Consider the following 23,967-nt stretch of genomic DNA (forward strand, 5'->3'; position numbering starts at 1 on the left):
TCAATTGAGAGGTGAATCCCTGTAAAACCTTTGCTACACTGTATTTACCAAACTTTAACATAGGTCAAGTAAAGTCGTTTGGCTAAGTGATGTTTGATGTGGCAACCCCGATTTGCCATTTTGTAGTAGATGCACTCATCACTTAGCTTATGCTATAAAAATTAAAGTGACACTAAACTTAATCTTTGAAATGCATTCAAGTACCCTATTATCAAAAAACTATCTTGTTTGTGTATCACTCAGCTGTAGATCCTCAAATTATCTCTGACTTCATGCTGACACTGTCCTTCCTTCTGGAGGGTGGCTACTTTTGTCCCCCATGGCCCTATGTGTGTGTTGTAAAGTAGCCAACGCTCCAAGCTCGCTCCTGTAATGGACTACAATCTCATGTTTAGTTTACTAATTTGTAGTGAGATTGTAGTCTATCACGGGAGCGAGCTTGGAGTGGTGACTACTTTACAACACACGCAGGGACCGTGTGGAACAAAAGTAGCCACCCTCCAGAAGGAAGGACAGTGTCAGCACCAATTCAGAGATGATTTGAGGCTCTACAGCCAAGTGATATACACATAAGATACATTTTTGTTAATAGTTAAGGTACTTAAATGTATTTATAAGATTTAACTTCTTAGTTTTGTGTCACTTTAACCACCTCCTGTCCATTGGCCGTTCCTGAACGGCCGGACGGGAGCCTTATAGCAGCGGGAGGGAGCGGGAGGCTCAGTACCCAGCGCGCACACGAGTGGAGAAACTATCAGAAATGTAAACAGCCAGCGATGGCTGTTTACATTCAAGCGATCGGGCGTCTCTAGAGTTGCCTGATCGGTTGTATTAGGTGCGGGTGTGCGCCCCCCGCCGTCGCTGCTGCTGCACGGCGACTCTCACAGGAGATCAAAGGGAGATCAGTACACAATCTCCCTTTGACCTCCTCTCTGGTCCCCAAATGCTGGAAGTGATCTATATTACATCACTTCTGCATTAGGTGTCACTCTCAAGCTACAGATGCATGTGAGAAGCTGCTGAAGCAGATCTCTGCTTCATCAGCTTCTCTGGGGGTCCCTAGGTGACATTTGGGGACTTAGAGACCCCTGATGTCTAATTTTAGGGCCATTGTTATTGGAATATGCTATCACATAGGGGCTTCTCAGCCCTCTATGTGATAGCAATAAAGTTGTGTGAAAAAAGAAAGTTTAAAAAAAATGAAAGCATAAAAATTGTCACAAATAATTTTTTTTTACAATAACACAAACATTTTTGTAAGTCCCCCGTACCCCCCAGCCCCCCACCACCACATACACAAGCAAACATGTGTCGGGTGCGCCTACGTGGAAAAACGATTCCGTCTATTGTGCTGCACATTGTTGCGTTGAACCAAGCGAATTTCCATAACAACATGTTACATATCGCCGCGAACGTCGGAATGAGAGCAATAATTTTAGGGCCATCAATCACTGATAACACTAAACTGATGAGCGGTATAAAAACTTTTAAAGCGTCGCCTGTGGCCAATTTTGGGTGTGGTCATTTTCTGCGATTTCGCAGGCCCGCGCAATTTTAAAGCTTGACATGTTTGTTATCTACTTACCTGATGTGACCCCATTATTTTATATTTTACCAAAAAATTGGGGTGATAATAAATGTTTCATAACATTTTATGGGGAAACAGGTTTGTTTTCAAAATTTAAGGTACTTTACTGTTATATAGTAAAAAATAAAAAAACACCGAAAGAAAGCTCTATCTGTCCCCAAAAAATGGTATAAACTTAATTTCAGTACAGCGTTGCATGACGGAATAAATGTCAGTCAAATTAATGCAGCGCTGAATACTGAAAAATGGCCAGGGCAGGAAGGGGGTGTAACACCCTGGTCTTCAAGTGGTTTATGATTATCCAAAAACGTTTGGGTTTTGGTCTATGTGAAATCACTACAGCACTATATTAAAGGGGTTACAGAAGTTGCAGCTGCTATATAGGCTTTAATATGGTCAAAGTATGTTTTAATGTGATAGGGTACTGTTAAATAAAAGTACAAAATAACCCCACCTTATAAATCCCCTAAATTCAAAAACCCTCATCCCTGTATCCCAGGGGTGTAGGTGCCAGCCCATCATCATTCATTTAAAAAAAAAAGGTAATCATAATTTTCCCAGCCTTTGTCAAAGGGCCTGGAAGTACTGAGAACTTGGTGGTGGGAAATACCTTTTGTTTTTTGATTAGTTGGCAAATATAGATTGACAGATTTAGGGAAGATTTTGTTACTATTCAAAGAATATTATTATAATATTCTATGAAAATGAACAACTTTGCAGTATTTTAGGTACAAAAACAATTGATGACCACTAATAAAATGAAAGAAATCATTCAGAATAATTTTTAAACTTGGAAAATCATTGATTGTTTTTCAGAAATGTTATCAGTACAAACTATATTTTAGCATGAGCCTGATGAGTAAGCACTTTTTGTTGCAAAACGTGTCCAGGTATTGGCTGCGATCCCGCTGTTGTATTTGCAGTGCTTTGGATTAGCACTTTTGATTTAGCGGGAGTCTTCTGGGATCCGTTTCATTAATTGTACATGTATCAGAGTGTTGGCCAGGCTTAGAAATCCTAGGAGTAATTCTACGTAGATGGGGAATACTTTTCCTGCATTCGTATGCAGATTTGATATTTTAGCATACATGACAATTACAGTCATATATATCGGCTAACGTTCAATGCAAACATTTTAAAGAGCAACCAAAAACCCTAAGATTTCATGATTTGCACAAAATTATTGCAAAATGTGCACCTATTCATAAACTTGCCACCATTTTGATAAAGATTTACATTAAGGTAACACATTGCTGTTACAAGGAAGCATCTTAGCAAAACAGACTGAGTTGCAAATTTCTACCATGTCCTTCATAGTACTTCCTTAGGGCTTCAGTCGTTCTTTATATTAAAGCAACCAATATGTTTATATACGGCTGTAATAACCCATTTACATGTAATGGTTGCTCTTTTTTGGCTACTGAAAGTGAAGAGAAATACCTAAATGAGCACATGACTCTCTTACCTTAAAGGAGAACTATGGGGTCAGTGTTTTTCCCCATAGTTCTCCTTGGGGTAACGGGAGGACACAAACTAGCGTCCTCCCGTTACCCTAAGCTCAGTATACCGCAAGCTACAGCTCGCGGTATACTGAGACGCCGCACCTGGAGCGGATCCCGACTTAGATGACGGGATCCGCCCAGCTGCGTGAGTGACAGCTGGCTCTGCCTATCTAGAGGCAGAGCCAGCTGTACCCGCCCCCTCCCCCGTCCGTTCCACCAGTCAGCGCTGGCAGATCGGAGCGGGGAGAGGGGAATCCAGCCCCTCCCCCTGTCATGGCAGAGAGCCGTGACAGGATCGAGAGGTGAGGGAACCCGGTATGTGTTCTCTCACCTCCCGATCTACTGAGCTGACCTGTGACAGTCTCATTGTCACAGGTCGGCTTAGAACTATGAGGTGAGTGGAAATCACTCATGTCATAGTTCTCCTTTAATCCCATGTGACACTGCTTGTGATTGGTGACTGGCCCAGCACTGTTACATATTGGTGTAGAGAGAGTCCTCAGCTCTACCTAAGCTCCAGCCTGTGTCTTGGGATTTACACAGGACTTCCTATCCATGCTCCTGGCAGCTGCCTAGAGTGACAGGGACGTGAAGAGAAGTTGAATATTTGAAGCTGGGGAGGAGTTAAAGTAGAGGTTCATTTTTAGTATGATGTGAGTAGGAACAGGGCAGAATTTGAACAAGATAATGGTGATACACTGAAACCAGCAGTAAGCAAGTTCATAAGAGCTCTAACAGTGGAATGTAGATGGCTCTTAGTTTACACTTTTTGCAAGTTCCAAATAATATAATATCTTGTGCTCAACCCTTCTTGGGGGGGGCTCCCCTTTTTTTGATTGCACAGCAACAGTACAAAGGTTTGGGAGAGGTGACCCCTTCATCATGTTATTTGATGTGGGTGACTCATCCCCAATCATATAAAAAAGTTAACCCCCTATGAAGGCCTGAGCTCCAGGTGGTATATTCTTTTCATCACGATTTACATGCTTTGGGAAGTAAATAGTTACTACTTTATTGATTACAGAAACACACATTTTTTGTTCTCATAATCCTTTCATAAAATATGGACTTTAGTGATTGGTTAGTAGACACAGCTTTTACAGTCAAGCCTTAGGCAATATTCACTCTGCAATTTGACACATTTACGCATCATGGCCTGTCAAAGGTAAATTTTTGATTTTTTTAATTTGTGCATTGAAATTTTTCTGTGTTCTTCAAACAAATCATTCCAGATGTAAAATTTGTTCCACTCATTCTTACTTCATTTCTTTAATGAGTGTCTTATTTTATTATGCTATCTAAACCATTTATGTCCTTCACACACCACATTACTTCCTTTGACTTCTCCTCTAGATTGTCTTGTCCTGTCCCTAGACACCTGTTAATTGGGATGATGTTGGGTTGTTACTGTCTCTTGCCCCTAACTATGATATGCATTACTGATTTGTGTCCACCTAATGTACATTGTTTGAACCCACTATAGGACCTCCTAGTATTCGGCCCATGAAGAATCTAACAGCAGTGGCTGGAAGAGACAGCTTCATTCATTGCCGAGTGATTGGGTACCCTTACTACTTTATCAGCTGGTACAAAGATTCTTTGCTGTTGCCTGATAACCATAGACAGGTTGTTTTTGAGAATGGAACCCTGATGCTAAGTGATGTCCAGAAGGGCATGGATGAAGGAGAATATCTCTGCAGTGTCCTAATACAGCCCCAGCTTTCTATCAGCCAGAGTGTCCACATCACAGTCAAAGGTCAGAGGGGACAGGGGTTCATTTCATGAATTAATTACTGACAGCATTTAAACTGACAAATGATATGAATACAAATACTTGTATGTAAAAATATTCAGCATACTTCCTTTTTCATAAGTTCTTCAGCGTTTACACATCATTTGTTTATGAGTTCTGACATCTCCTGAAAAAAGTTTGCTCCTGCATTATGATTGAATTTCCAATATTTAAAAAAAAAAATACACCTTGAAGTGCAAATGGGGCCAGACTGTAATCATTCAAGAATTAAATTATTCATAACAAGCTGTAAAAAAAACTTAAAATGATTGAAACTTTAACTTTTCAACAACTCAGCTCACCCTGTTTCCCCTCTCCCAGAGCTCTTTAGCTTGGGTTTATATTAGCGATTAGAAGGCTGGAATGCTGCCACATCACTGCTGGAAGGTGGAGGTAAGGTAGGCTGAGCTGTTGAGAGAATGACTAGACATACTTCAGTGCTACTGTGATCTTTTAGTATGAATTGCTCTACAGTCCCAGCAACTACAAAGGTGGGTGAGGCCTTGTTTTAAAGCTCATTTACTGTTTGTTAAAATTAACTATTTGAATGTCCATAGCCCAGGTACAAGTTCTCTTTAAAGAGGTTTCTCCAACCATTTTTTAAACCATGTGTAATCATTTCAGTGCCCATAGCCTGACAACAGGTTTTCATTAAAGAGGCTCCTCCAACCATTATTTCATACACATCAAGAGATCCTCAAGTATTCTTACAGTAACCTATAAAATGTGTTTCCAGACAGGTTAAATGGGCTTAAAGGAACTAAAACTCCCTCCATTATAACAATATGACGCAAAGTAGAGCTGTTTCAAAACAGAAGGTAGTTGCATGAAAAAATTGAAAGTTTTTTTTTTTCTCATTTAAGGGCAGTAACCATGCAAATAATGTATGTATGCCCCAGGAGCCAACTGCATCAAAAACCACTGGTTTGTTGTACAGCCCAGAGACCATGGCTTCAATAGAGATGGTCTCAGAAAGCTAGACTAGGAAAGAATATGCCAGGATAAAATAACTGAGTTTCATTCAGGTCATGTTCTAGAATATGCATTTTTCAAGGATGCCATCCTTATATTTTCTTCACTAACTGGTGTGTCACTGACAGAATGATCATGTGTATATGAGATATCAAGACAGGGAAAAGGATGGCAAGTCTGCAATGGCATCTCCAATTCTTTTATCATGACAGGTACACTTAAAATAGGTTCTCCTGTCTGTTATTTCTTGAACACCTACAGATCCTGGAGTCTCTCAGGAAACTATTGAGTCATTTCTCATCATCTTAATAATTTTCAATTTTTTTCCTATTAAATAAAACAGTTGCGTACTGTATGGTTTTTGTACTTCAGGGCTCGTTCAGACAATGTCCATTGATTTGCATTGATCAATTGTTTTCTATGTGGCCTGTCTACACCACACGGGTGTGTTGGGGTATGTTCCAGAAAAATGCAGAATCAGTTCACTTTTCAGGACAAGCTTATAAGAAATCCGCTCTCTTCTCCTGGTCAAAGCAATTCAGAAGAAGGTGAGGAATCTTAGAAAGCCTGTCTAGAAAAATGATACAGTTAGTACAAATTAAATAAGTATCACATGCAGTATTCAACTGTTTACTGTACATGATAAAATATACTTCCTTAATAAAATACTTTATTTGAAGTAGTCTGGTTAGTTCAGTACAAGGAATTTTTTTTGCTCTTTAGCTTACTGGGGTAGATGAATACAGCACTTTCTTCACCATACTTTAATATCATGTAATCATTTCTAAAGTCCTATGTGTAATGACGCTGCTCCACACAGATCATATGGCTATATATGGTCCCACAGTACACTTATTTCATCTTTCATGGTGTGCCCTCCTCTACCGCCTCCTCTTTATCCCTGATCTGTTTCTCTGACAAGCCCCAGCACAGGGACCTACTGTGTAAACACAGCGCATTAAGGCCCTGCCCTTTACTCAGATCCCCTGCTTGCTGTGTTTGTTGGCTTTTAAAAAATAATACATCCGTAGTGGTCTCCCAGATCTGCTGAAGACTTAAAAGCTGCTCCAGTGCATCAATTATTCAGAAGCACCCGGGGAGAGATCTTTCCTAATGAATAGAACTGTGTGTGAGAGGTAGACTGAGATTGTGCACAGCTCCCTGTGTGTATGTCTGCACAGCTTCTCTCGTGCCTATGCTCAGTGGTGTGCATGTACTGCACTTATAGTTACATAGTATTTGAGGTTGAATAAAGACATTAGTCCATCAAGTCCAACCTATTAGGATCTCATTCTAGGAATTACAGGACCAAACATAAAGACCACACGCTTCAACACATTTATCTATATGATTACATAAGCAACATGTCATGTTACATTCATATTTCAATCTGGCCACCAAGAACAGTCCCTATCTACTTCTTTTTAGATGTGCAGACTTTTCACCCTCCCTTCAGGTGACCTATGTTTTTCCTGATTTAATGGCCATTTGCATCCAACCAGGTTCAAAGAAATCCCCAAAAAATAACTCTAAGAAGAGATGCCCTGTGTTTTTTTTTTTGAGGGGAGCTTTTCTTCCCACAGCTGATTACCACATCGGCACCTTCTACCCAGAGGGCCGGGCCCTTGGACCTCCCAAAATGTGTGACCATCAAACAAAAAAGGATAAACATATTCCCCGAAAAACTTAATCTAAGTTGCAGAACATCGGGCTGCTGCAACCTCTATAGATACTATTTCTTGTTCTCCTTCCAACATCAATGTATCATAAGGTCCTCCCTAGGTTCCTCCTACTTTTCTTATTTCTTCTCTCCATTTTTTCTACAGATATTATTACTATTGGAGTGATTTGCCTCCTGCATCTGATCTTTCTGCATAGCTTGGTCATCCTGCTCTCTTAGCACATTATTCACTCTGTGGTGCTCCTCAGCTGAACTATGTTATTCTGCTTGACCTCAGGAAATCTTAAAAGCAAATTGTTCATCTCTAGTCTGGAATCTTTTTTCAACAAAAACAATTTTGCATAGGTATATAGTACAATTGGAATTTGAACTGCAAGAATATGTAGAGTTGCAGTTGGAAATTAAAGCACATAACTCACATATTAAGAAACTGAAATTGCTGTACAATGCTGTCTGGATCCACCCAGCTACGTGAGTGACAGCCGGCTCTGCCTATCTAGAGGCAGAGCCAGCTGTACCCGCCCCCTCCCCCATGCGTTCCGCCACTCAGCGCTGGAGGATCGGACAGGGGAGGGGGGAATCCCTGCAGGGAGCCGTGAGTGACAGTCACGGCTCCCTGGACGGATAGATCGAGAAGTGAGTGAGCGACGGTATGTGTTCGCTCACTTCCTGGTCTACTGAGCCGACCTGTGACAGTTTCATTGTCACAGGTCGGCTCAGATTATCAGGCTGAGTGAAAATCACTCGCCTCATAATTCTCCTTTAAGCACCCATTGCTATCATATGGGGCAAGAAAGAGTCCATAGCTTCCTTTCATGGCTTCTGGTGGCCAAACAGAGCAGCGAGAAGCAAAGGGAAATATGCACAGCTGGTGAATTCAGCATTTAGTTAAACCTTATGCTTTGCCCTTGATGGGCAAAGTACATCTATAGATTCTACAACAAATGACTTAAAGGGAACCTTGCATTAAAAATGCAAGTTCTTATTTTTTGCTTTTTCATCCCTTCCCTATGCCACAACATTACACTAAATACAAAAGTTATTAAATATGATTTCCTTACCTTCCTGAGCTTCCACTGAGTGATGTAATGCGTCTCCCAGCAAGATTGTGGGAAATAATGATTTATCTAACTCCCACGAGAACATTCGCCTACTTTGTGCTAACGCTTCATCTTGAAAGATTTGGGCTACTCGTCATTCCATTGGATCTCGTCGGAAGGGGCATGATGTCACTCCTTGCAATTTGCAAACAATGGGCAAGGTAAGTATATTACCTCTTTGTCCCTACAGGTTTTCTTTGCAGATCTTTGCCATAGGTGGGGGCAAAGTAAATAAGCAGACCTCACTTGCAAGTTCCGCTTTGAACAAACAAGATCCATGGGAATGGTATATACTGTATATAGTTCCTTCTATATAATACACAGTGGAGTCTTTTTTCTTTCAAACCATTCATCACTATTTTGTACTATACAAAGGATCAGTATAAAAAGATCAACATGACCAGACATGTACCTTATTATTAGCATTCAACACATAAAGTTATATATAGAGATCTGTCTGACGACTTAAAGTTTTACAATGTCATCTTCTTTGTTTTCTATATTCCAGTGCCCCCGCTTATTCAGCCATTTGAGTTTCCCCCTGCCTCCATTGGACAGCTACTGTATATCCCATGTGTGGTGTCATCGGGAGATATGCCAATTCGCATTACTTGGCGCAAGGATGGACAAGTTATTGTCTCTGGATCTGGCATCACCGTCGAGACCAAGGAATTCATGAGCTCCTTGCAGATCTCCAGTGTGTCTCTCAAGCACAATGGAAACTACACTTGTATAGCAAGTAATGATGCAGCCACAGTAAGCCGGGAAAGGCAGCTTATTGTGCGAGGTAAGTAGAAGCGACCAGAGTGTATGTAATAAGTTATATATACTGTATGTGAGATGTTGGCTGCTAATAAGATGCACATACTTGCTTGTTGAGTTTATTGAGTTTCAGTCATCAGTCCATGATGGTCAAACCCATATTACAAGTTTACATTCATAAGTGTTTAGGAGTGATTGTCTTTCCTTGAGTTCTACTTCGTGTGCGCACTCTTTAACTGGATTTTGCTTTGAATATAATCCCCCTTACTAGTTACACTTCCGCTTGCTGTGAACACCCCAAAACATTGTAGATATCTGTATATATTTTGTGGCCATTAACAAAATAAAGCTGCATAGGTTAAGTTAATTACAGTTGCCTCTGCTGATTTAGTGATTCATTGATACATGCTTGTAGATATTGCTCACTAACTGATTTATTTCTAGATAACTTAATTACAGGGAAAATGGATCACTAGTATCTAGTACGTGTGAGCTGCCAAATATACACTATGTGGCCAAACAAATTGTGGTCACCTGACTTATCCTTTATGGTCATTAGTATGTGAACACCTCTCTAAACGACTGGGTTCAGGTGTTTCCAGTGAAGGGTACTGTGAATGCTACAGCATGCATAGACATTTTAGACAATTGTGTTTGCCCAGCCTCGTGGCAACAGTTTGGGGAAGACACTTTTCTTTCCTAGCATAATGTGACCCTGTGCACAAAGCCAGGAACATAACAACATGCCTTGTTGAGTTTGGTGTGAGTGGCCTACACAGAGCCTTGACCTCAACCTTATTGAAAACTTTTAGGAGGAATTGGTATGCCAGTTGCAAGCCAGGTCTTCTGGTTCCGCAATGATACCTAACTTCACAAATGCTCTTTTGGCCTTGTTTGGCACTTGGAATTGGCATTTATAAAGCTTACACTAGTCTTGCTAGCTTGTATGCTGTTTTCCTGTTACCTCGAGGTTTCACATTTAGAATGTTTATGTTGCTATACTACCTTGCTTTAGTAAATGTTTTTAGTTTAGTGCTACCATAACAGTGTTCACAGATTAAAATATATTTTTATTATACAACCCAATGGCCTAAAAAAACAAATAATATTTTTCATTCATATAAACTCTAACAGGGTATTGTAATTTTCTATAAAAAGTATTTTAGGTGTCATAAAGACAAGGAAATCTAAAGAGGAATAACTGAAACAGCTTTCTGACATAAAGGGTTAATATACCCTCATGCTTAGAAGCTAGGCTTCTAAGAGGCAGCTTCTAACAGGTTAATGGGCACTGTGGATTTAATGAGTTTTTAATGCTGTCTGTTGATGTAAGCATGAATATGTAATGAGCTTGTGATTCAGTGCTGCATGTTGATGTAATCATGAATATATAATGAGTAGAAACACATACAGATAAATATTCGGTGGCCTGTGTTGCTCAGAATAAATACAGGACAGATCAGGTACAAAATACAGGTTCATAACAGCAAAGATTTTGACAGAGTGCAGGGACACAATAAGGTGCAATACTCAGTCCACAAAGTCTAATGGGAGAGGTGCATTGCTCTGTGTTTGAAGGAAGTAAGGTGCAGTACTCTAGTGAACTGGGGGTTTCACTTGACCAGAAGAGCAAGGTGCTTTGTTGGGTTTCAGGCTTGGTAGTCCCAGTTCACACTTACCTTGTGTGTGAATGTGCGCGTTTGTGCAACGTGGTAAAAATGCCTGACACAATTGCAGTGCCATTACTTGATAATGGCATCCCAAACGCATACGGTAAACCGCACGTCCTTGCCCACGCGTTGCTGCATGAGCTTCTTTGCCATGTTTATCCCACATGGGGCAGTCCATTGAAATGATGGGCTGACTTGTGGCAAAATGCAAACAAATGTGATGCCCGGTCACGTGCGTGAGGTCACTACCTTCTTCATCTAAATCTAAGTGGTAGTGCAATGCAAAAAGTATCTCAGACAGTACTCAACTATATTGTTGCAAGTGCAGTAAAACTAAAACCATGAGAAAAGTGCAGACATTTGCATGATATCTGCATGATTATAGAAAAGAGCTGCAAGTCTCTGCATAATCCTTGCAAAGTTGCTCATTGAGCAGGGCTTTGCAATATCTTCATTCATGTGTTTGTGTTTCAGTAATATGCAAATCTAGAAATTTCTGCATCTGTCTATATTATTGTTATAGTAAATATTGCAGTGGTATAAGATCCTGTGAGGGAAATGAATGCTTTGCTTTCATGACAATTTCAAAGAAAAATGTTCTGCGGTTTGAACGCGCAGCCGTAATGAAATGCATTCTAAATAACCTGTTATTGAGATCTGCAGTAAAATGGATGCTGATCTTTTCCTTTTTGTCACAGTGCCCCCCAGATTCGTTGTGCAGCCTAACAATCAAGATGGGATTTATGGCAAGGCTGGAGTCCTGAATTGTTCCGTCGATGGTTATCCACCACCAAAGGTGGTATGGAAGCATGCCAAAGGTGAGTGCATTGATGTAACAGCTGTGCCCATCTTAAAATTATGTATGAGCTTTAACAGAGCCATGCTTCTGAATACAAACTGTTCTGCTGTTCCATGTATCAGTGATGACATGCGTCGTCTCATATACCTTCTATCTGTGAAAGAACTGCAGTATTATTCTACTGTTGCAGCGCTTCCTTTGTCACAAATCATTAAATTTAAGCTCCAGACATGTGGTGGTGCCCATCTCGTTTTATGCATATCAAGTGTCTGTTCATTTCTGTCTCCCTAGGTAGTGTAAATCCTCAGCAGTACCACCCTGTGCCTCTCACAGGTCGAATCCAGATTCTGCCCAACAGTTCACTGCTAATACGTCATGTCCTGGAAGAGGACATTGGATACTACCTCTGCCAGGCCAGCAATGGAGTGGGCACCGATATCAGCAAGTCTATGTTCCTCACTGTTAAAAGTAAGCACAATAAAAATAGGTCTCTGTTTTTTGGCCTCAGCTATTTTTAATCTACTGGGATGCATTTTAATGGATTAATGACTGTTTATTATAAATCTTTATTTAGATGTAGTAGAAACCATGCGGTTTGCAGATAATGGTATACAAAATAACCATTAGGACTTAAAGTACAAATATAAGAATTGCAAACTACCAGTAACAGCTGTATTTCCATTCACTAATTACAATATACAATTAGATAAGACAGTAATAAAATTCCCAAATGAAGAAGTTATATTCTTTAGTAATGATATAATAGAAGGTGGTACTAAAGGGTTTTTTCCTTTTAGAGCATTTTTCCTTTTTATAATGTAGAAGATAAAAGTAGGAATGATTGCACAAATATGATCAGTAAATTTACATAGGTAGGCAAGACCTGTAGAAATAGGAAAGACAAATGGTGAAAAGATTATAGAGGTAGAACACGAGGAGGAGGAAGGGAGAGTGGGGAATAAAAGGAAAAGGATTTTTTTATATGGGGGATAGTGAAGAGGGTTCTGTAATAATTCTTACTCTGTTCTGTGATGTCCTGGTCCATGCAATAGCTGATGTTGCTGGAGAGCTGAACATGTAAGCAAACCTGTTGCTTTACCCTACAAGGGCAAAGAACAATTCTACTTTAAAGTGACTCTGTTCCTGTACAAAAGACACAGAACCAAACCATACGTGTTAAAGGAGACTGCAAATACTCACCTTTCCTGCTACCTGTTGCTTAACATTACTCCAATCCTGACAAATGTTCTGCTTAAGTTACCGTGGAAATTAACACTTCCGGGAGTATTAATTGCCTGGGTCCTGTCTGCTGACCTCTGCATCACCGCTGTATCCTGTAATGCATCAAGGTCAGCAGGAAGAACCAGTGAGAAGTGTCAGGGACCCAGGCAATTGCCAGTCCCAGAAGTGGCAGTTTCCATGTGGACGTCACATGAAGATTACTCAGGACTGGAGCAGTGTTTGATGATGCAGGCACCAGGAAAGATGAGTTTTCACACAGGTATGAATTGACTTAGTAAGTTTTGTATAGCGACAGGGTTGCTTTAAATTGCCATCTAAATGAATGTTATGGGATCTAAAAGTAGGTACCGATAACTGTCAAAAATGTTCTAAAACACATGCATTAGAAATATATTATATTAATAAACTCAGGCACTGGCCATTAGTATTTTTTTTAGCATTGTTAATGCTACAAAATATTTCTGAGAAATTCAGTCTTCTCACTCCCTGCAGGATATACCAGGGATTACTTTGAAGGAAAAAACAGAATTATTTATATTAATAGTTTGGTAACAATACCAGCCATGCAAGTTGTTATTTATAAAACATAAACATATATGCAAATTAAGAACATAAGTATTTTTAGTATCTGTAAAACCTGTAATGTGGCTTAAACTGTATTTCCACTTTTGTGGAGAAATTTGAGAAAATTCCATTATATGTTTGTTAAGTGTTCCTACTCACACAGCATATCTAAAAATAAGTTTTAAAAATCCGAATCGAGCAAGGAATATGTAAGCAACATGTTTTAAATATATTTTATAAGCTATGCTATGTGAATGAGAACATGTAACAAATACAGGTGAAACTCGAATAATTAGAATATCGTGCAAAAGCAATTGCAGTAAGCGCTGCAAAAGGGGCCCAAACCAAGTACTGAGTACATATGCATGCTTGTACTTTTCAGAGGTCCGATATTGTTCTATGTACAATCCTTGTTTTATTGATTGCATGTAATAATCTACTTTTTTGAGGTTGTGGATTTGGGGTTCTTGGGGTTTTCATGAGCTGTAAGCCATAATCATCACAATTATGACAAATCACGGCTTGAATTATCTTGCTTTGCATGTAATGAGTCTATCTCATATATTAGTTTCACCTTTTAAGTTGCATTAGTGAAATAAATGAACTTTGCACGATATTCTAATTATTTGAGTTTCACCTGTAGGTGTTATCACGTGCATATATTTCCTTCAGTGGGAAGAAGCAAGAGCTGATGGTCAGGGGATGGGGCAAGGGAGCTGATGGACAGTTAATATGGTAATTGAAGCAGATGATGAAAGGATAAAAGAATTGGAGTTGATGATGTAGAGATAAGGGAATAGCAGCTGATGATGTAGAGATAAGGGAATAGCAGCTGATGGTGAGGGAACGGGCACATGGGAGTTAATGGTCAGATGATGGGGGTATAGAAGCTGATAGTCAGTTGTTCTTTTTAAAATGTCCCATTTATATAAGGTGATCATATTTCCACGTGTCCTTTTTTAAGTATGTGCTTTTCTCTGCACTGTTTCTAGGACATTCTTTTTGTAAACTGATTCTGAAAACTGTACCATCTGAACAAGACTAGGCTACTCTTGCTTTGTATCGGGGCACACTTTCTCTTTTAGTCTGTGCTTCTTTTTCAAAAAAAGAAAGTATCTCAGCTCTTGAAACTAAAGACTGCTGGCAGATGCTGTTGAGTCTAGGTCGGATCTACAGGAGTTCTCCAATCATTTTTCATCATTTATTTTACTTAGATTGTATGCTTCTGCAATATTTCTGGATTCCAGATGCTTAACTACATTTATCCTCACTGACACACATTTGCCTTATAATTGCCAAGTCAGCTAGTGTGTCTAGGTCAGCTTCTGGGTTGAGAACATCTCCAAAAGATTTTTATTGCGCTACAATGCTTTGTGTCAGTAACAGTACGGTAAGCAGCCAAACTTGGTCTACCAAGGGGAGCAGTTGCTATGTGCACAACATACTACAGCACTTTTAGGATTATCAAGCCCATTATAAAACTTTACACTTTAAAAAGCACTGTGGTTTTGTATATTAGGTTGCTGCCATCTGCAAAACATTTAGCTCAGATAAAGATACAAAATATTTTGAAGTGTTCAACTGCAAAATTATATGAGTAGCCTCAATGAGCTGCTGGAAAAGAGTATGAAGGCCACACGTGGCCCTGAATAACATTGGTTTGACATACCTTCCTCACACCATTCAGTGCATGAACCATTAATCACAGTTGTAAGAGTACACCAGATGCATAAACCACAATGGAAATAAGTAAAAACATGCTCACTTCTTGAAATTGATGAGGAACACTGTGTATAGTGTGCTTTAGCTAACAGGCATAGAATCTGTGCAGTGCGGGTGCTGGAACTGAATCATCCAAGATATCGGGCAATGCATAGGCTTACTGTACATGACAGTTGTGATATATGGCAATGTGTGTGCAAGTACTCCACAAGAGCTTACCTGGTTTCCTCCAACAACTACACTCTTAAGCCCTTAATAAAGTAAATTTGTTATAAAAGCTGCAACGTCTTTTTCAGGCAGGAAGTTGCCTAAGCTGAATTTATTTAAATCATATTTCAAGGCAAAATGAAAAAGACATATGCAGTACATCTGCCAGAAAGGCACTCAGCTCTTAGTCTCTGTTCACACCTAGACGACACCGTTTTTTGCGCGTATTTACACGTTTTTGATGCACGTTTTTATGCGCATAAATCATTTTTGTGAGCTGATTGTAGCTCATTGATGTTAATGAGCAAACGTGCGTAAAACGCATGCAAAAACACAGCAAAGTTTTAAATTGTTTCCTATTCAGTCAATAGGGTCAAAACAAGCTGTAATATGCCACAAAAAAAAATCTCACATACTTTTTCCAGCGACAGGTCTTTTGCTTATTGCGACAAAATGCTCAGATGTGAACAGGGCCATAGAAATGAATGGGATTGCCTTGGGGCATATTTTATGAGCATTTTTAGGGCAGAAAAAATGCTACAAAACACCTTATGCTCTGTTGTGAGTTGACAGCAAACACTTTTATGGTGTGGTCCTCCCATTGTCTTTTGCTAAACTACTCAACCACTCCCACTCTCAGATCTGTATAGAATAAAGGGTAATTTTGTTGTTCAAGATAAAAACTAGAAAGGCACAGGACAGCTCTTTTTTGACAAAATCAACAGGTTTTTTTTGCACTTATCAAATAGATATAACAAAATGTTCTTCTTTATAGCGTATCTAACAGATCAAACAGGAGCACATAAGTGAAGTCCATAGTTACGGTTTGCATATGCATTAACCTTTTGAGTTTCCCTTTAGTGAATTTGTGTGTACTTTTACTATAGAGAGACTCCAAAGCATTTTAGGCTTTCTGTTAAAAGCAGTGAAAATGTCCTCATTATACTAACTTCTGTCCAACTTGAACTTATCTTAATCCCTATGTAAAACTAAAAAGGGAAAGAGCTCTCCTAAATTAAAAAGTGAACTTTACGTGCTTTTCTATTCCACTATCTTACATCAAAAGTTGATTATTCACTAACATGATATTCTTTTCATCAGAAGGCTTTGTTGATTGTATTTTGGGGTAAATATAAGGGCTGTGCAAATGTAAAAAAAAAATTAACCTGGAAAACAATTAAAGGAAAATGCATTTTTTTCCTTTTTTTTCTTATTTCATAATAATTAAAACTTGGAAAATAAAAATATAGGTATGAAGTAGACAACAAAAATTAAACTTAATAAGGGAAAATACCAGAACATATATTGGGATGAGGGGAAATTATTCTGGGGTTTAAATGCTACCCTCAGTGTGGGGAGATTGACCATCTAAAATGATGTGTTTATGCCTTTTCAGCTGTTCTTTAATTGCTTTTGCATAAGCTTTTATAGTTCAGACCAGTTATTCTTAGCTTTTTTTAAGCTGGTCATACACCAGTAGAAATTTTCAAAACATTAATTTGATTCCCTAATAGTTAATGGGGTAAAGTCGATGATTGTTTTTGACCGTAGAATGGAAATTTTACTCAAACAAACAAAATTCTAACAGTGAATGTGATTTTCGTAAAACTCCATTCATTCCAAAATAGAATAAAATTACAACTAAATAAAATTTCAACAAAATTTGTCAAGTCTCTGATGGCATTTTTGAATGTTCTGACAAGATTTTTCGCATTAAAATTTGTATGACACAACTTTAGTTTAGAAGAAATCCCTGTTGTATTTTGTTTTATTTCATGTATAGATATTTATTGTTTTTACCTTCTAAAGGTATAGCTGACTTTCCAAACAATTGTTGCTATTAAAAACATGACAAAGCAACTATTTCAGTTTGTTTTCTTTAACATTTAGAATTGACAAAACTTTATATTCTGTGTCACTGGGCAACTCCTAAGTCTCATTATTCCAGAAGCCTTTGAAACATTGACCACCAAAATGAGCAAGAGGGACAAGCTGTAGTATGGTCCAGCTTTTTGAGTATGGTAGGACAACTAATATATTCATCTACAGTAAACTTCTAGAACCAAAGAAGAGAGTTGTCGCATCAGCTGACTGAAATCTGAGCTCTGCAATCCTGATAATAGGAGCTCCAGCATCTCTTTTTACTGGGACCAGAATTTTGGCCTTTCTGGGCAATGTCAGAATTGTGGGAGTGGTGTAACACCTCTCTTTGAGGTGGCCATGCCTAGTCTATGAGAGAAGATGCCAGTGCACTAACAGAGAAGAGGTCTGGTAGTAATAGTGAACATGTTGCACTAAGAAAGATTGGTTGGAAAATAGGAGTTGGCTGGACAACTGATCTCTAAGTGTGACATAAAAATATAAGTGTATGAGAAAAAAGTCTCAATAATTTAAGCCATGAAATGTGTGAAGGTAGAAAGGTATGGATGATCAGCAAAGACAGTCTAAGGAGTAACTGGGTTTAATAGGTGTATTACAAGTTTTAAGTGGAATTAACGGCAAAATAAAAAATATATGATGCAGTCTGTCAATAGCAAGCCACCTATCCCCATAACATAGTTTTATTACCTGTTGATCCAGCCAGTAAGTCTATTCAACTTCCTTTTAACAGACCAAACTGTCCAGCAAAAGTGAGAGTTAGAGGGTTGAAATAAACCATTTTACACTGACAGGGGTGATTACAATGGTCAGCTTTTATTCCTTAAGTTAAAACGTTATCCGAAAAGGAAGAAAACCTATTTCTGTGACTCTTTAAAAATCTTTAGCTGTAGTTAAAATGAGACTAAACTCAGGAATGAAATCTTAAAAATGCATTCAAGTACCTTAACTATTAAAAATGTATCATATTTGGGTATCACTCAGCTGTAGATCCTCAAATCATCTCTGGATTGGTGCTGACACTGTCCTTCCTTCTGGAGCCTTCTGGCTATTTTTGTTTGCCATGGTCCCTGTGTGTGTTATAACACACTGCTCCAAGCTTCCTCTTGGTATGGACTACAATCTCAAAACAAATCAGTAGGGATGCAGCACCGATACCGATACTACCGTGTTTCCCCGAAAGTAAGACCTACCCCGAAAATAAGACCTAGCACTATCTTCAGGGATTTCTGTAATATAAGACCTACCCCAAAAATATCCTTCCGGGACCTCGTCCAGTCCTCCCCCAGCCATGTAAGACATCCCCCGAAAATAAGACCTAGTGTCTTATTTCGTGGAAAAAAAAATAAGACAGTGTCTTATTTTCGGGGAAACACGGTAGTACACTTGGTGACGAGGGAGCATGGAGTCGGCTTCCTGGACAATCAGGAAGCTGGGTGGCAAGTAATGACTTGTGATTGGTTGGGAAGCTGGTCAATCCGGAAGCCAGGCGGCAAGTCATTACCTACCCCCCAGCTTTCTGATTGTGCAGAAAGCCACCTCCATGCTTCCTCATCACCTGGTGATGAGGGAGCATGGAGACAGCCTCCCGGCTAATCAGGAAGCTGGGCTGCGAGTCATTACACACTGTCTGGCTTCCTGGCTAATCAGGAAGGTGGGCGGCAAGTCATTACATGCCACCTCGCTTACTTAATAGGACTTCCGGTATTGGTATTCGGTATCGGAGAGTTCCAAAAAAAGAATATAGGTACTCGTACTCAATACTGAAAAACTGGTATTGGTGCATCCCTACAAATCAATAAACTAAATGTGAGATTGTAGTCCATTATGGGAGCGAGCTTGGAGTGGTGGCTATTTTACAACACACACAGGGACCATGGGGAACCAAAGTAGCCTTCCTCCAGAAGGAAGGATAGTGTCAGTACCAATTCAGAGATGATTTGAGGATCTACAGCTGAGTAATGCACAAATAAGATACATTCTTAACAGGGTACTTGAATGCATTTGTAAGATTTTTTTTATCTCTGAGTTTAGTGTCACTTTAAGCTTTAATTTGCAAATCACTTATGTAAAGTCCTTTTAAACCTACTAGTTCATCTAACACTACCCTCTGCACAGGTTGAAAATGTTGCTGTCCAAGTGTGGCTACGTTGCTTTTCCATAGATAGAGTGAAAAAGTGAGTGTAGCCACCTTAACAGAGTTATTGTGTTGCTGACCAGATCACCAATTGGAAGTAAACTAAATAAAAGGCTTAAAAGAAAAAATCTTATGCAGCCACCACAACTAATACATGGTAAGCTGCAATATATAAAATGTTTGTTTTGGGGTTTAGATATGCTGTAATATAAGTTTTAAAGAAGCTTTAAAGTGAACATAAATTCTCATTGTAGGTTTGCTTTAGAGAGACACAATCTGGGTTGCATTAAAATGGGCATACATGTATCTGTCAGGTAAAACAAAGACATCGCCAGGCCCTCCGCTTTCAAATCAAGTGACCTAACACTGCGGCAGCATTACCCCGGAGTGCTGATGTCAGCAGACTTTAGTCAAACGGAAATAAGACTTTGCTGACATTACCACAGTTCAGAGCTGCTGCAGGTAATGTGACCTTGCGCTAGTTTTTAAGTAATTTAATGCAGAACCAAATATAGATGAACATCGTCCTTTGCTGAGTTTCTAGTCACTTTAGGAACTTAGGTTAAAAAAAATGGCTGTCGGAAAGTTCATACATTGACGGTAACAAAGTCATTAAGAAAATAGTCCTTCTGGATTGGGGTCTTACTGATCATAAACATGAACTGTCTTCTTTAAGCAAGTTCACCCTTCTATTTCAATCCTTCACCCTCTCTTTTTCTGCTGTACTACAAATTGAAATGATGTGGAGCGTGTCTCTCTGCCACTTTGCTTGAGACGGCTTTACAAGCGCAGCGAAAGCTGCCTGCGGCCTCCGTCTGCTTCTGCAGTGCGACCTGAGTCTGTAATATTAGTGAAGGGAGGGGGGCAGTGCCCCCAGGTGGAGAGAGCCCAGAATGCGTACATTACAAGCCCATGCACATCTGATGTGCTGAGCAGTTAACGCTTTTACTGTGCAAAACAGTATGCATAGAAATTCAGATGAGGCCGAGTCTCTATTGTCAAGAGCATGTGTAGAATTAGGCAGGATTCTCTGCAGAACACTGTGGGGTCTGCAGTGTATTGTTCATGATATTGGCAGGCTGTGTACTGCATATAAAATATATTCAAAAGTCAGTGTGTTTCTGCTTTTCATTTTACGTGCTCATTCTGGGTTGTTTTGGTTTTTTTTAAATCCTCCAGTTCCTGCAACTATCACCTCTCACCCCAACACAACCATTGCAATCAAAGGTCAAACCAAAGGCCTGAACTGTACAGCACGGGGAGAGCGCCCCATCATTATCCGCTGGGAAAAGGGAGACACGGTAATAGATCCAGACAGGAACGTGCGCTACGTGATCGCCACAAAGGACAGCGGAGATGAGGTTATCTCAACCCTGACGGTGAGAATCGTGGTGCAGGAAAAAGCCAGAGCAACTGCCAATTCTGAAAGTTCACCACAGAGGAGAATGAATCCTCTTGTAACTCTTTTTTTTTGTCTTCTATAGCTCAAGCCAGCTGAACGTGGAGACTCTGTGTTCTTTTCCTGCCATGCTATCAATTCATATGGAGAAGATAGGGGTCTCATCCAACTCACTGTTCAAGGTATAGAGAGAGATGATGACCTACTTATATGCTGTTTAGGTCGAGTGCTTACTAACAATAAGTCTTTTCATCCCGGCAGAGCCCCCAGACCCACCTGAACTGGAAGTCCGAGAAGTGAAAGCTCGTAGTATGAATCTGCGATGGACACAAAGATTTGATGGAAACAGCATTATAACTGCCTTTGACATTGAGTACAAAAACAAGTCAGGTAGAGGATGTGTGTGTTTTTTAATTGTGGAAATTATTAGCTCATCCCTAATCACCAATTTCTCAAACCCAGATTCTCATATGTGAGAAATTCTATTACAGGCCTGTAAAAATCCAGATTCAGGCTATTTGAGTGATTGGTTGTGTTCCACGTATAAATACACTCATCTTAACTCAAGTCTTCGTTCACTGTGCCTGAAGAAATAGTGTCTCATTAAAATAATCTCTGGATTTAGTACATTATCTGTCATTCTTACCCACCTCATTTGCAGTCATTCTTATTGCAGAAAGGAATTGTGATACAGATGTAGCTTCAGATAAAAATATAAATCATAGGTGTCATAACGAGTGAGAAGTGAGATTTTGGCGTGTCCGGCAAACACAGCCAGGGGGTCCTATTATTTTAGAGCCAATTATCTGTGGTCTAAGGAAGTGGACCATACATAGAATGTCATGGTGCCATATTGATTTGTGAGCATGGTGAAAGTTGAGTGTTCCTAAAGCACATGGTTTGGTTTGAGACAACTTTTCACATTTTCCGACATCTACTTCCTAAGGGGATCGCTATATTTAGTTAAATTACATCTCAGAAAAGAAGTACTGGAAGTCTAAAGGACTTTCCCCTGCCGGGCACTGTGATCACAAGTCTAAACAGGGAGCAGGTTGCTATATAATGACCACCATGTATGAATAACTGTAGGTCCTTTGATTGATGCCTGAATGGTGAAGTATCTCCACTCAGGCCTACCAGCCCCACATGCATCTCTATTACTGGCTAAAGTGGAAAATGGCCATCTACCTTGACCTCCCACACATAATAGATGGTTTATAAATTGGTTTTCCCTTTGCAGAAATGCTACAAGTATATTGCTGTCCATTTTAAACTTCAAGACAGCTTTTCTTTGTTGACACATCACCTACTCTTTAAACAGCTCCTTGTAACAAGCATTTTTTTTTTTCATCCTCTTCAGTTTCACGTTTGCTCTTTGTTCAGATTGTTTCTTTCCAGTTAATGAGCATGTATTCTGTAAGCTTCCCAACTAATGTGATTTATATAGTTGTTTTGCTATGAGGTATTTTAAATATCATTCCATTTTAGTTTCAGTGTTTGTGTGTTCTCTTTCCTGTGCCATTTTGTGACTTGCTCTGTGCTCTAAAAACAATTGAGTTTCAGCATATTTTCTTTTGACCTAGATACCTGGGAATTTAAGCAATCCACCCGTAATATTTCACCTAGTATCAACCAGGCCAACATTGTTGATCTCCACCCAGCATCAGTGTACAGCATCCGAATGTATTCCTTTAACAAGATTGGGCGCAGTGAGCCCAGCAAAGAACTCACTATTAGTACTGAGGAGGCAGGTGAGTGTTCAGTAAAAATAACTACACTGTCTGAATTCTATAACCATCTGTAGTAGATCTCTTGCTTTCAACTTCATTTTTTTTTCTTGGTATTCATGCCCAGAGGCATGCTGTTTCTGATCTCTCATGTTACACTGAAGCACAAGTAGCCCTAAACATACCTGACAGCTAACAACTCTGATTATGGAGTCCCAACTCAGGATGATTCCCACTGGTATATTATACTGTAGAAGGAAGTAAATAATTTAACATGAAGGTGAAATCCACTGTTATTAAAGCTGAAGTTTAATCTACTAATATTTTGTCTTCCCTGGTTTCTCCTTTCCCCCCTCAACAACATGCTAATTAGATGATTAAATAAAACCTTTCCTTTTTTTTTCCATCATTAGGTCTCTGTGCTCCTCTATGCAATGCATAGAGGAGGGGCCCGCAGGGTGCTGTACATAGCTTCCTGAAAACATCACAGTACCCTGCCTCAGTACCCTTCTTAAAGAAGATCTCCATGAATTTTTTTTATTATCCCTTGCAGTGGGACTACCCCCAAACTGCAAGGGTTAAATGTTTGCGTCTAGGGACAAAACTATACGCTTACCCGAAGCTCCAAGCCAGCCAACTGTCACAGTGCTCCCTCCAGCCTGCCTCTTCCTACACAGCAGCATTGGAATCTTCCTCAGCATCCTTACGTGTATACACAGTTTATAGCCATGATGATTTATGGGACCTTAGACCGCTGCAGAGTAGGGGAGAGACACTGGAAGGACTGGTTAGGAAGAAGCCGTCTCAGAGAATCGGTTGAGTACAATTTTTTTTTTTCTTCAACCTAGACACAAATGAGTGCATAACTCATGCAGTGCAGGGGAAGCCCAACTGCAATGTTTCGTTAAACACATTCCTGGAGTTCTTCTTTAAGAGCCCTCAGCCCTAATGCAAACAGTGGGATGGCTCTCAGAGGAGTTGTGCAAATTTCAAAATGCCTTGATAGGTGGATAGAAAACCGAAGAGCACCAGTCCAAAACAGATGTTGGGGTCCATAAAAACATTTAATAATTGTGTTGATCAATCACTGCCTACAATCTACAAATTTTGGGAGAACTTCCCTTTTCTTCATTATCATCGTTTACAAGCCCTGAGGAAGGGGGGTGTTTCTGATCCCAAAACATGTTGGCTGTTTGAGGAAGAAAGGGCTAGATGAACCTAAACA

At 39.6% G+C, this 23,967-nt stretch overlaps 1 protein-coding gene across 2 annotated transcripts in view; it reads left to right on the forward strand.

Annotated features, from left to right (window-relative positions):
• Positions 1–23,967, forward strand: part of DSCAML1 (DS cell adhesion molecule like 1) — a 262,572-nt gene that overhangs the window by 202,279 nt on the left and 36,326 nt on the right. For both annotated transcript variants that reach the window (XM_018562869.1, XM_018562871.1), the window contains exons 8-15: positions 4,574–4,846; positions 9,144–9,422; positions 11,766–11,885; positions 12,158–12,334; positions 20,796–20,995; positions 21,101–21,197; positions 21,277–21,405; positions 22,599–22,766. In XM_018562869.1, coding sequence (XP_018418371.1) covers positions 4,574–4,846; positions 9,144–9,422; positions 11,766–11,885; positions 12,158–12,334; positions 20,796–20,995; positions 21,101–21,197; positions 21,277–21,405; positions 22,599–22,766 — 1,443 coding nt within the window. The remainder of the gene's footprint in view (positions 1–4,573; positions 4,847–9,143; positions 9,423–11,765; positions 11,886–12,157; positions 12,335–20,795; positions 20,996–21,100; positions 21,198–21,276; positions 21,406–22,598; positions 22,767–23,967) is intronic.

The sequence above is a fragment of the Nanorana parkeri genome, unplaced genomic scaffold, assembly GCF_000935625.1.
Source record: "Nanorana parkeri isolate BGI_ZX_2015 unplaced genomic scaffold, ASM93562v1 scaffold608, whole genome shotgun sequence".
Taxonomy (NCBI): Eukaryota; Metazoa; Chordata; class Amphibia; order Anura; family Dicroglossidae; genus Nanorana; species Nanorana parkeri.